This window comes from Anabrus simplex, chromosome 12 (assembly GCF_040414725.1).
Source record: "Anabrus simplex isolate iqAnaSimp1 chromosome 12, ASM4041472v1, whole genome shotgun sequence".
Classification (NCBI taxonomy): Eukaryota; Metazoa; Arthropoda; class Insecta; order Orthoptera; family Tettigoniidae; genus Anabrus; species Anabrus simplex.
Genome location: NC_090276.1, coordinates 55,701,503 through 55,716,123, shown reverse-complemented (window position 1 = coordinate 55,716,123; position 14,621 = coordinate 55,701,503). Strand labels below are relative to the sequence as shown.

Sequence of the window (14,621 nt, the reverse complement as noted above, 5' to 3'; positions counted from 1 at the left end):
TTGAATGAACATTTTTCCGCCCTTCAAAAATGCGACTACCTCCGGTGTGTTTGAACATGAGATCCTCTGGTCCGGAGGCCCATACGCTACCTTGAACTCCAACTTTATCTTCATATTGTGATCTTTTCCACTTTTAAAGACATCACTCAAACTTACTCGTCTACTAATGTCATTCCACGCCATCTCTCCACCGACAGCTCGGAACATACCACTTAGCTGAACAGCTCGTCTCGTTTCTCCCAGGTCTTCCCAGCCCCAACTTTGCAACATTTTTGTCGGACATCACCCAAAACAAATAGAGCTGCTTTTCTTTGGATTTTTTTTTTTTTTTCATTTCTTGAATCAAGTAATCCTGGTGAGGGCCCCTTACCCTAATTGGGGTCTTACCAGAGACTTGCATTCTCTCTCCTTTACATCCTTACCGTACAACCCTTAAATACCCTCATATAATCATGCGCAGAGATCTGTGCCCTTTATTTACAATCCCATGTCCAGTATATGATTATCCCAATGGAGATATTTCCTTACATTAACACCTAGGTACTTACAATGATTCCATAAGGAACACTCACCCGCATCAAAACTGGAATTCAAAATGAGAGGACTTTTCCTATTTGTGAAACGGACAACCTGACTTAATAATAATAATAATAATAATAATAATAATAATAATAATAATAATAATAATAATAATAATAATAATACTTAATGGTAGTAATGTCCGACTCGTTGGCTGAATGGTCAGCGTACTGGCCTTCGGTTCAGAGGGTCCCGGGTTAGATTCCCGGCCGGGTCGGGGATTTTAACCTTCAGTGGTTAATTCCAATGGCCCCGGGGGCTGGGTGTTTGTGCTGTCCCCAATATCCCTGCAACTCACACATAACACTATCCTCCATCACAATAACACGCATTTACCTACAAATGGCAGATGCCGCCCACCCTCATCGGAGGGTCTGCCTTACAAGGGTTGCACTCGGCTAGAAATAGCCACATGAAATTATTATTATGGTAGTAATGTTTTGATACTTCACCTTAGAGACATTCGACTGTATTACTTTATCAATTATATAAACATAGTAGTAGGCCTAATTGCAATTTTGTCTTATCAAGTTTAAGGAAGGGGATGCAAAATTACTTGGGCGCCAGAGGCATTGCAGTAGTTGATTTCGGCTCTGCCTATCACAATAAATTCACAACTTCGCATATGCAAAAGCGTTTCCGTAGTTTTGTAATAAAATGCAATCAAACGGAAATGTAATCTGGGTCGCGGTTGGTTAAGTTGTTTACGATTTTAAAAAAGGAACAAAGAATTAAGATGACCAGCTCCAGCAAATGATGACTGCCTACACAATCTTACCTGTAATAACGCTGTTCCATAGCGATGAAGAGCCCACACATTCAGTCGGCACGCACGCAGTATTGCAAGCAGCTCGTTCCACGTACAAACTCACAATACACACAACTCGCTCCCCTTACTGGGTCAAGACAAGTACAACACATGACGAGCGGACGAAATGGAATGGGACCGTGACTCATTCTGCTGGGGTCATTCTAAATGACGAAAAATATTGACAATGTGTGTGTAACCACCCATAAATAGAAGTGTATGTCCACATTTCCACACTTGTAGTTTAAAAAAATATTACACGTTATGTCGTAATGGATACATATGACAATGTCTAATTATGACGTACAAAATATCGGCTTGGTACGCATTTTCCTCGAATTTAGTCTGTATGGTGATAACCAGCGTGACATGTTTTTTCCCCACTAGCTTTTAACGTCACACATATAGACTTACAGTACATGTACATTTTTGGCGACGATTGGATGGGAAGGTAACGTGATTGTTATTACCTCACAACCCCGAGATCTGCCTGCTGTAAAGATGGGGAAACAACAGAAAATCATCCTTAGGACCGCCGACAGTAAGGTTCAAAACACTCGGCGGCAGTGGTGGGTTTTGTTTTAAATAGAAGTAAGATGTGACAGGGTGTGTGTGGGGGGGGGGGGTGCTTGTGGAACCTCGTAGTGTTGTCATCGGATGTAGCAACTATTTGTTTGAAGTATTCATGCAACTGGCAGTGGAACTTCACAAGATACACTATTATACAATATACTATAAAGAAGATGGCTGCCAGTCTCGTTTGAGGACGCTGAGTTTAAATCTTTCACGTTTAATATCGTAAGTTATTATCATCATTATCATTTAATCCATTTGCCATCCAGCATAGATTGTTCCCCTAGGACTCAGCGAGGGATCCCACCTCTACCGGCTCAAGGGCAGTGTCCTGGAGCGTGAGACTGAGTCAGAGGGAACACCTGGGAAGAAGGACCAGTACCTCGCCCAGGCGCCTCACCTTCTATGTGGGTGACAGGAAGATTGGAAGGGATAGGCAAGGAAGAGGGAAGGAAATGGCCGTTGCGTTAAGTTAGGTACCATCCCGGCATTTGCCTGGAGGAGAAATGGGAAACCACGGAAAACCACTTCGAGGATGGCTGAAGTGGGAATCGAACTCCCCTCTACTCAGTTGACCTCTCGAGGCTGAGCGGACTTAAAATAGATAGGTACCTCGTACCACTTTTCAAATTTCGTGGCAGAGCCGGGAATCGAATCCGGGCCACACTAACCACTGTACCACACAGGCGGACAACCCCAGACTAATATTAGCTAAAATAATAATATCTTGAAATTTCTTCCTGAAAGATGAATTTATCTCATCCCACCTTGAGTCCGCCTAGTGGCCATCATTCTTAAGGCGTTGAAGTCAGACATCTTGGTTCGAGTCCCATTGGCCGAAAAAAACGTTCACCATCAGAATGTTGGCCAGCACGGTACGGGAGGTGGTGGTATACAATTTCTAATCACTCGATTGCGTGGATTCAATTCCAAACCTGTCCGACTCGTTGGCTGAATGGTCAGCGTACTGCCCTTCGGTTCAGAGGGTCCCGGGTTCGATTCCCGGCCAGGTCGGGGATTTTAACCTTCATTGGTTAATTCCAATGGCTCGGGGGCTGGGTGTTCTTGCTGTCCCCAACATTTCTGCAACTCACACATAACACTATCCTCCATCACAATAACACGCAGTTACCTACAAATGGCAGATGCCGCGCACCCTCATCAGAGGGTCTGCCTTACAAGGGCTGCACCCGGCTAGAAATAGCCACACGAAATTATTATTATTATTATTATTATTATTATTATTATTATTATTATTATTATTATTATTCCAAACCTTTCCGCAGTGGTTCACGCCGAGGTACTAGAATTTTGTCCCGCAGAAGTTCCTTTACGTGCCAGTAAATCTACGACACGAGGCTGACTTATTTGAGCACCTTCACTTCATATGGAGTGAGGGAATATGACGCTGTTGATGGCGATTCGTCCATCGGATGGGGACAATAAGCCTGGAGCAGACCCCTTAGTGTTATTCGACAGGAGTAGGCTATGTGCCGGTACCGGGTTTCACCCTCTCCCTTCCTACCATCATATATCACGCCATTCATTTAGAGGCATTAACTCCTCTGACGAGGAAGGGCATCCGGTCATAAAAACGCGCCACGACAGATTCATCTCACCTCACCTCATGCCCAACCCCGGAGATAAACGGGACAAGGGTTGGAAAAACAAACGTATCCCATTCCACCTTACAACTAGGCAATCGAGAAGAAACTGGAAGACGCCCAAACTTTCGGAGAATGAGATCCAGTGGCGTGCGGCGAACAGCCACAAAAAAGTTTTTTTAAATATTAACAATCGTAGCCCCATTACACTCTCTAAAGTCAACATTACCATTTTATAAGGCTGTATTTTTCGTGAAAAGGTCTACCTGAGAAAGAACTTTCAAGAATATTTTCAACCACACGCTCGCACATACACTGACTGACAGAGCAAATGCAACACCAAGAAGGAGTGGTTCGAAAGGGATGAAAGTTGGGGGAAAAAACAGAGACGGCACGGACGAATAATTGATGTTTATTTCAAACCGATATGCAGGTTACACAATGCGCACGGCATCGACTCAGTAGGATGTAGGACCACCGCGAGCGGCGATGCACGCAGAAACACGTCGAGGTACAGAGTCAATAAGAGTGCGGATGGTGTCCTGAGGGATGGTTCTCCATTCTCTGTCAACCATTTGCCACAGTTGGTCGTCCGTACGAGGCTGGGGCAGAGTTTGCAAACGGCGTCCAATGAGATCCCACACGTGTTCGATTGGTGAGAGATCCGGAGAGTACGCTGGCCACGGAAGCATCTGTACACCTCGTAGAGCCTGTTGGGAGATGCGAGCAGTGTGTGGGCGGGCATTATCCTGCTGAAACAGAGCATTGGGCAGCCCCTGAAGGTACGGGAGTGCCACCGGCCGCAGCACATGCTGCACGTAGCGGTGGGCATTTAACGTGCCTTGAATACGCACTAGAGGTGACGTGGAATCATACGCAATAGCGCCCCAAACCATGATGCCGCGTTGTCTAGCGGTAGGGCGCTCCACAGTTACTGCCGGAATTGACCTTTCTCCACGCCGACGCCACACTCGTCTGCGGTGACTATCACTGACAGAACAGAAGCGTGACTCATCGGAGAACACGACGTTCCGCCATTCCCTCATCGAAGTCGCTCTAGCCCGGCACCATGCCAGGCGTGCACGTCTATGCTGTGGAGTCAATGGTAGTCTTCTGAGCGGACGCCGGGAGTGCAGGCCTCCTTCAACCAATCGACGGGAAATTGTTCTGGTCGATATTGGAACAGCCAGGGTGTCTTGCACATGCTGAAGAATGGCGGTTGACGTGGCGTGCGGGGCTGCCACCGCTTGGCGGCGGATGGCGGATGCGCCGATCCTCGCGTGCTGACGTCACTCGGGCTGCGCCTGGACCCCTCGCACGTGCCACATGTCCCTGCGTCAACCATCTTCGCCACAGGCGCTGCACCGTGGACACATCCCTATGGGTATCGGCTGCGATTTGACGAAGCGACCAACCTGCCCTTCTCAGCCCGATCACCATACCCCTCGTAAAGTCGTCTGTCTGCTGGAAATGCCTCCGTTGACGGCGGCCTGGCATTCTTAGCTATACACGTGTCCTGTGGCACACGACAACACGTTCTACAATGACTGTCGGCTGAGAAATCACGGTACGAAGTGGGCCATTCGCCAACGCCGTGTCCCATTTATCGTTCGCTACGTGCGCAGCACAGCGGCGCATTTCACATCATGAGCATACCTCAGTGACGTCAGTCTACTCTGCAATTGGCATAAAGTTCTGACCACTCCTTCTTGGTGTTGCATTTGCTCTGTCAGTCAGTGTACTTCCAAATTGATCGACACCATCATAAATTTATAGCAGATTTTAAACAATGTAGGGCTACTTACAGTTTCATCCGGTGACGCTTCGTTATGGTACAGTCATGGTTTTCACAAAAATACACTGGTACTAACTATTTGTTTTTAATTTAAAAAGCCTAATCTAAACTAACCGCAAGATTTAACTGGTATTTTACCGTCGCCGAAGTTTTATAGTTTCACTCGTATACTGAGTGTACTTGCATCAACGACAAACGAGGAAAAATACTTGTCACGATGCCACAGAACTCGCGAAACCTTCACCTACAATCCAAGAGTAACACTACAAAAATTCACTATATACCACCATCACAAACAACCATTCGCGTTTAACTCTGTGTTCATGCTGGGCAACCTGAATATTTTTCTGCGGCTATCGCAACACATACTCTACACGTGCCATCAATGAATTGATGGAAAAAAAAAACAAAAACCTGTATACATGCCGGAACCCAAGACTAAAATCTATTCTTCTATATTACAATTGATTTCATATACTGGCTGTTTTTTTATTAGCAAGACGATGTGCAAGTGGCTATAAAGATGATGATATTTTTCTTACAGTCTCTAGTGTGTGGCGCTCAAGACTTCGAGTGTCAAGTATTAAAACTAACACCCCTTACCTGAGCTAGCTGCCCTGTCGCCGTCAAATTGCTGTCGGGGAAGGGGCCACAGCTCCGCCTCGAGAAAGCTTCAAGTGCATGCGTCAAGCAAGCGACCTTAACCCTTTCGCACTCAGCGCGAGAGGTTATGGCGAAAACGCTCACGGCGCCGATACATCGGCTCTGTCTTATTTACGGATTTTGGTCATTTGCGTAGCTGTTAAATCGTAACAGCTGATCGTGACGGTACCTTAAAGTGTTGAATTTGCGTTTAACTCAACAGATATATCCACCAGCCCTACAAAATATTTTTATTTTCGACAAATGAAATATATTAACCGTGAATGTTTATGTTGTGGTTATTTGAAGTTATTGCGTGGATCTGTTTTGATTGGCTTATGAATACAACACGTTTATCTTGCTATGAGTTTTGTTTATAGTTTATTTCGTTTCTTTGGTATATCGTGTGTTCGATGTACTTCGTAAACTACAATTTTACTCCTTTTCATAACTCCGTTGTTGCACGTGCTTGCGTCATCTTTTTACCGTAATGGCTAGGCCATATTCAAGGCCGAATGAGACCGATATCCTTGAATTTTCAGATGATTTAGACAGTAGTAATGACCTTTTGCCGGAAGTGATTCCCGTTATGTGGGAAGTGACACGGTCGTAACTGCTCATCCGTGCATAGGACCGTGAGGACCTGACATCGATGACCGTTACATGTACACTGAATAACTTTGTGCAATGCTTCATGAGTGAATTGCAGCACACACATCATATTGATATCAAATTATTCAAATTAAATGTTCTTTCGTTCACGTCTAAGAGTAAAGAAGGAAGACGCAACAATGTCTAATTTTTCTGTCATTGAAAACAATAATTTATTTTTTAAATTTATTTTTGAAATTTAATAATTTTTTTTGGCTTAACCAATAACAATACATCCAAAGTATATTCATTTCTGAAATGCTCATAGTTTCCTGTAATTTTATGTTAATGTGTGTTAAACTCTTTACGTGTTGAATTTTTGTAAGTTGCTTTGGAAAATCACAAAAAATGGTCTGAGTGTCTTCGAGCAAACACCTGCATATAGGCTGAGTGCCAAAGGGTTAAATTTCGCTGGGGTAGCTCTCTATCGCGCCGGCAAGGAAACCCAGCTCGCTGGAGAAGCTTAACTGCGGTACTGCGAGCGGATTGTCGAAGACAGCTGTACTTGGCTTGGCTTAGATGTTCGCAATGTTTTAAACATTATAAAAAGCGTTCTAAGGAATAATTAGAAAATGTTAATATTAAGTTCTTTATCCCAGCAGCGCAGATGGGTTTCAGTGCACGCCACTGATGAGATCGGTGAAGGAGATGAAAATGTTCACGAAGATGGTAAAAATAAGAGACTCCCTAGGCCTCCCGAATCTAAAACCATCGGGTTCGGAAGAGAACAAGACTTGACTAAAGAAGGTCGGATAGGATAGATGAAAATGAGGAGTCTGACACAAATAAGCGGAGAGAATGCGAGACTCAGGTTTCGGCCTCGAGTTCGCCAAGGCACCAAGGCCAAGGTTACAACTTCACGCTCCCTACCGCGTACCCGGCAATTCGCTCGTTCTGGCGGGTCGTTGATGAGCTCGTGTGTACTTAGCTGATAAAATCGAGAAATTCCTCGAGCGCAGATAACACAACACACTAATTAGGTTACTGACTTAAAGGAGACACGCTGAAAAGTTAGAATGAAACCGTATTTGTATACAGAGTTATCCAATTAAGATGTTACATCAAAATAACTTTTTTTTTACAAGCTGCTTTCGGTCGCACTGACACAGATGTCTTATGGCGACGATTGGATTGGAAAGGATAGGAGTGGTAAGGAAGTGGCCGCGGACTTAATTAAGGTACAGCCTGGTGTGAAAATGGGAAACCATGGAAAGCCATCTTCAAGGCTGCCGACGGTGGGGTTCGAACACACTATCTCCCGAATACTGGATAATGGCCGCACTTAAGCGACTGCAGCCATCGAGCTCGGTGAAGATAAGTTCAAACCGTTACAAATTCACACAAGTGATTAATAAAACCGATACATCGGGCAAGTGAAATGTCAAATTCAACTTTCAATTCTAGCAGCTCAAAGTGGGTGCTAGTCTTGGCGTACCAGACAGGGTTCGCTGGTGCAAGGACGTGTGGACTGGGCATCGGAACATAATATACGATGTTCTGTTTAAACATTATTACGCAAACAACAAAAGTTTTTTCACTTAGGAACGTTGTACGCAACGAATTGTTTTCCTTCAGTACCATACCCTATACCAGCAATTCCCAAACTGTTGTCCGCGGACCCCTGGGGGAGGGGGGGAGACGATAATACTGTATTTAAATAGGGGAATGTTATTGTAGACACACAATTCATAGATCATTATTCTAAATTTAGGAACTATGTCCGTCCACCTATATTGGTCAAACAGGTAGAAACTTTGACACGAGGTATTTAGAACATGTAAATTCATGTAAATATAATAGATTCTCAGCTATGGGAAAACATATGATGGACTCAAACCATAAATTCAGAATATTGATCAAGATATAAAAATTCTTAAAAATGGTTAATAAGGGCTGTCTGCTAAATATATTTGAGAATTGTTTCATCCACCTGGATCAATTCTTTAATCCCACTTTCAACCTTAATGAGATATCTGAAAAAAACAAACCCTTTATTTGATGTATTAATTCCAATTTTCAATAAAAAGTAATTAAGTACTCTAAACCCCCTTCCAGCAATCATCCACCATTCCATATCCCTCAGCCCCACCTTAGGCATTTTTTGTTGTTTGAAACAATGAACATCTCAACACTTTCCTATCAACTTCATTCTGTTCACACTTGTTTCAGCTGAGCGGAGTTCTAGTAGATTACTCAAGTGCTGGTATTTTTAGTGTTTCACCTGGTCTTCTGTGACGTACAGTCTTCAAATTGGAGTAAAGCTGAGAGCTTGCACAGGACATGTAATTGTGATGAATGTTTCTCAAATCTTGATTTCATGTTTTCTTCATAAATTTTATCTATATTCATGTCTTGCCTTTATTTTGAACTGATGATGGTCTCTGGTAAGACCGAAACTAGTTTCAACAAATATATGTAACTTTTTAAAGGTTATAAAACATAGTATTGAATAGGTGGAAACCTTTAGCTTTTGTTTTACACTTCCATGAAGTATATTATGTAATTCTTGGTTGGCAGTATCTTGTGAAGACCTTGTATCACAACCCCAGGTCTCTGATCGACTTTTAGGTTCATGACATCTCCTATACCCTACAATTGCTAGAAACAAAATTCTGCGTTTAATGCCTCTGTGTGGTATAAGGATAGACACTATTTTGCTATTGTGTGTTTGTGTACTTTTGTATCAACACGATTGCTTGAGGAGATGCTACTTTTATCATGCCAATTTCTTTTGTTTAAGTTCGTAAAATAATTAGGTTTTGTTCCAGAACGTATTTAGTAGCGGCATAGGATTCGGTATTATTGTGCCTCATAACTGTTCATATCAGCGTTGAGTATGTTACGGCCCTAAATGCATTTTATTTCGCGCTTCATCGGTTATGACAACTTTTAAAATAATAATTAATTTTCCTGGTACACGGTGATTACAATGCATTTTGCTCGGCACATTCTATACAAACGCCCTGCTGAACACATTTAATTATGAATGTCCTCGCATGTTGGGTATTCAGCCCGAAGGCTGGTTTGATCCACCACAGCCCCGCCAACAGCTGTCATAAATAGCCTAGGCGTCAGTGAAGAGGCGTTCTAGGGAAATGAGGAGCGAGGTAGTTTCCCGTTGCTTTCCTCACCGAGCCAGAAGTTGCTGTTACATATCAGTCCGCCAAGGCTACTGAAATGCATGCACCGACCGACCCTATGACCGATATTTTCAAACCATTCATAACAGGGACTGGCTGCATAAGGAATGGTATTACTAGCATCGCTCATACCTCAGTCACTTTCATATTGTCAAAGCCAAGGATGACACTGAGACAGGTCAATGAAAGTAACAAATTTATTCTAGCCCATAGCAGAAGACATAATGCACTGTAAACTGTCCTTATACGAAAGAAAATATACATGTACTGCACAGAGTATCGTAGTCATGAAGGTGTAATGTACACCCCTTCAGGCTCGTAACAGCTGTTTCTCCTGCACGCAGAGTTGTCAGTCAGCTCGTGACCTTGACATGCCTGCCCTATACCTATAGCTTATTGCATGTTAAGAACACAGTATTGCTCTTATGGACCTACAAGGAGTGAACACACCCCCTCTTAGACACTCATAATTCCTTACGATTAAGAAATATTTATCAAATTTATATCGCATTACGAAAGAAAAAAATGGATAAGGCATGTTTTTTGCCCGTGAGTTATTAAAATAACTACTTAACATCCTCTATTTAATAAATACATTCGCAGGGAGGAAGCACAATGGGGGTAACAGCCATCCCTTTGTTTCCTTACTTCATCTTCTTTCCGACTTGCTCTGGGACGTGTTGTGAATCGCCGACAGCTTATCTCTGTTGAAGAGAAGTCATCTACTTCTTGATGAGTGCGTTCTAATATTCTTGTACTGTACAGCAGTTGTTACTGTGGTGTGCAGCGATACATCACGGTACGACTTGTATTGATACAGAAATTCGCCATGATTTTTATCTGTGCTTGGTTTTGTTATTTAACTCTTGTTTCTTAAGCGCATTTCATTTTTGCCACATGTTTACCACTTTTTCACAAGCGCATTTCTTTGTTACCATTCTTTTCGTGGGACGATACGATGGCACAGTAGTACCCGGCGTTGCCTGAGCAAATTTATTAAACACAATTAACTGCATCCTCCACCCCGAGCCTGGAAACATTATTTGTTATCGATTTTCTCCCTGTTTGCCTTGAACTTCAATATTGAGGTTTTATACTGCAGTAGTTTACCCATGTTGCTGTAAGAAACGTAATAACCCCCTCCCCCCTCCCCGGCGTCCTACAAACCATGTACCCTAGATTTCAAGAAAATAATTTGCAGCTTACGTTCTTCATCCTTTTATTTTTAACTTAAGTACTGAGTTTCACCAGTACATATGCCACGGTTTTCCCGTGATGCTGTTGAGTAGAGCCGTTCGATATGGCAACACCGTTGTCATAAGAGTAATACTGTTTTCTTAACATGGAAAGAGCTATAGAGCCGACCTAATAAACTGGAGAAAAGCTCAAGAAAAAAACTAAGAAGACCCTTCTTTACTACCTAACAGTAGTCTATTCGTCCAACGTATTAACAGTTCATATTCATGAACTTTCTTAATACAAGAAAAAAGTTTAGGTTAAATACTGCTGTCTATGCATTTCTGTATTCACATGTAGGAACGTCACTTTGTAAACAACATTATTGCTTTATTAATTTTAAAAACATAATCCTTCCTTCGCCGACTTCCGTTCACCTGTCATAAAAGCGTTGCAAACCAAAAACGGATAGCTCACACAGTGTTTACGAGACATGACTGCACTCTTCAGTACCAGTTGAATGGCTGAGCAGATTAGCGGGGATATCCGGAGATTGAGCCAATGAGGCGCTGCTGCAGTGACCGCAAATATCCTGTGACTGAGCACAAGTATATCTCAGAGCCCTCAAATATCCGGCAACCTATAAAACTACTCCATTCTCCTAAACGTGTTCCTTAAAAATTCATTTTTAAACAGTTGGAGATGAACCCGTAAGGATAGTTGAACGCGGGCAAAGCACGAGACTTTGATAAGTTATTGCACAAGGTGTTGAGAACTTGATGATAGCGATCAAAAGTCTCGATACATAATTTATAAGAATAGGATTGAAATATGTTGTGTAGTGGCCTATTTCCTTGCAACAGTCTTCTCTGTACACGTTAGCTACCACGTATTCGCTCCTAGTTAGATGGTGTGTATCTCTGCTGTGCTAGTCTGTATAGTTTTGCAGTTAGTGCACCAGGCCGTGTGTTACATATTGGGTAAAAGAACAGAGTTACGTGGCGAACTAAAAAATGTAATTGTATCTCTCGGATTGCAAGGGCATTCTCAGCGGGAATTTTTTTTTTTTTTTTTTTTGCTAGTTGTTTTACGTCGCACCGACACAGATAGATCTTACGGCAATGATGGGACAGGAAAGGGTTAGGAGTGGGAAGGAAGCAGCCGTGGTCTTAATTAAGGTACAGCCCCAGCATTTGCCTGGTGTGAAAATGGGAAACCACGGAAAACCATTTTCAGGGCTGCCGACAGTGGGGTTCGAACCTACTATCTCCCGAATACTGGATACTGGCCGCACTTAAGCGACTGCAGCTATCGAGCTCGGTGGCGGGAAATCTGACCCAAAGTAAATAAACCCGCATTCCACAATACACTATGTGTTGAACAAATTCAGATATAGAGGAACCACAAAGAATTTGCCACGGAAAGTAAAAGGAAAGATACTGATTAGGCGAGATGAACGTTATATTGTGAAACAAGTAAAACAGAACCCACAATAAGTGCGGCTAAGATCCGCGTAATGCTGGCAGGAAGTACGAAGAAGAAAATATCAATTCGTAGGGTATTGTGGAAATACGATTATCGCGGTAGACGACCACGGGTAAGGCCATTTATTACCACGAAAATTTTTGCAGAGATTATGGAAACAAGGATTGTACGTTGTGGAACAAAGTTATTTGGTCAGGTGAGAACAAAACATCTCTATACGGTTCGGATGGAAACAGTTATGTATGGAGAAAATATGCTACCCACCGTAAAACATGGAAGTGGATCAATTATTATTTGGGGGGTGCATGTCGCCTTGTGGAGTGCGAAATATCGAAATCAATGGCATCATGGACAGATGGGGTTATTTAAACATTTAAAAGAACAATGTCACACAGAGTGCATAAAAATGGGGTTGGGGGTCTCGCCAGATCTTTCAGCAAGACAACGGCCCCAAGCACACAACTGATATTCGCAAGCAGTGGCTGATATGGAACGTACCAACGCAACTGGGAACTCCTGCCTAATCCCCTGACTTGAACCCCATAGAACATTTGTGGGTAGATCTAAAAAAGAAGGGTTCATGCAAGGAAACCTCAATCACTTGAGCAATTAAGGAGTACAGTTAACGAAGAAGGGGAAAAACCGACCCAGAAAGATGTGAAAAACTGGTTCATCCCATGCAGTGAAGGTGCAAAGGCTAGAGGATACTCATCGGGTCATTAAATCCAAGGAAACAAGTGTTTTTGAGTGAAATTTTAATTTTCATCTGCAAGTGTACAAACAAGATTGTTGCACGATGAAACGCCCAGTTTTGGTACATTGCTTGTATTTGTGTAGAACTGTAAGATCACAGATCTGTTTTTTTTTATTATTTACATTGTTTATTAGTGCATCCATTACGATATGGACAATAAAATACATCACAATAATTGTATACAAAAGTTTAACCGTTATTTCGTTGCAATAAGTTGGTGTACAAACAAGACTGTTATGCACTGTATATTGTCTTCATTTGCTATAATCTTCGAGGGATATCCTGTACATTAAGTTACATTTTTTAAATTTTCATACCAGTGACTTAAGGGCAAACCATGTAGGCCTATGCTTCATGTCGTATTTGTATTGTTGCGGCACCTGTCTTTTTCAGAACTGGCGCCTAGGTTCCAGCCCTGCCTTCAATGCATTTTCATTGTGTACTTTAGGGTACAAAACGAACGCTGCGAGTAGATTCTTCGTGCCATGGCTCTAAGAATGTTTATAAGACTTCTCTGACTCTCGTTAAAATTCGACCACCCAACGTCTAAAGCCAAAAGCCGCCCCTGATTTCAGCGAGCACCGTGCACTCTACATCCACGTCGGAATGAGGGCAATGTCCTCTCCAAGGATGGTGCACGCACGATGCATAACGACCTTTAAAAAGTCGTTCTACGTCGGCTAAGTGGCATTAAAATCACATTACACTGTCGTAAATGGGATAGCAATATCCAAACTACGTGAGCACATCCAATCGTAGCAAAGCCAGCAACGCAATATCAGAACAAAAAATTAATAAAATCAATCTATCACCGAGAAGATTGCGACATATTGGTTTTCGTTAATCTATAGGCTATATATAAAATAAGAGTTTTGTCTGTACATTACTCAGAATTTTAAAAGAATGGCATTTCTGTAACTGTCATGTCCATAGTAACAAGGAAATGCACTTTATAATTTTCAGTCATCTCTGTATGTACGCGGAATCACGAGAAAATGGCTGAAGAGTATTGAACGAAAATCGGTATCTAAAGTCGGGGAATGAGGCACTAGAATCTAGACTAAATAATTTCATTCGCGCTGAGTGAAATGATAGTTTACACGAAGGCCTAAATTTATTCTCGAATATCTTTGTTTTTAGTGGCCCTATCGATAAATACTACATAAGTAAAGTTATACAGAATTAAGTTTCCGATCATATAAAGGCCAATACATCTTTTTTTGCTATTGGCTTTATAGCGACGATGGGGCAGCAGAGGGCTAGGACTGGGAAGGATGCGGCTGTGGCCTTAATTAAGGTACAGCCCCATCATTTGCCTGGTGTGAAAATGGGAAACCACGGAAAGCCATCTTCAGGGCTGCCGACAGTGGGGTTCGAACCCACTATCTCCCGAATACTGTATATTGGCCGCACT

The 14,621-nt window shown here is 42.6% G+C and overlaps 1 protein-coding gene across 2 annotated transcripts in view; it reads right to left on the bottom strand.

Annotated features, from left to right (window-relative positions):
• Positions 1–14,621, bottom strand: part of LOC136876209 (cell growth regulator with RING finger domain protein 1) — a 464,094-nt gene that overhangs the window by 426,599 nt on the left and 22,874 nt on the right. Inside the window, exon 1 of one of the 2 annotated variants that reach the window (XM_068229885.1) lies at positions 1,358–1,478. The exons of the other annotated variant lie outside the window; for it this stretch is intronic. Coding sequence (XP_068085986.1) covers positions 1,358–1,398 — 41 coding nt within the window. The 5' untranslated portion in view covers positions 1,399–1,478. Of the gene's footprint in view, positions 1–1,357; positions 1,479–14,621 lie in introns of those variants that run through there. 2 annotated transcript variants of the gene reach the window in all.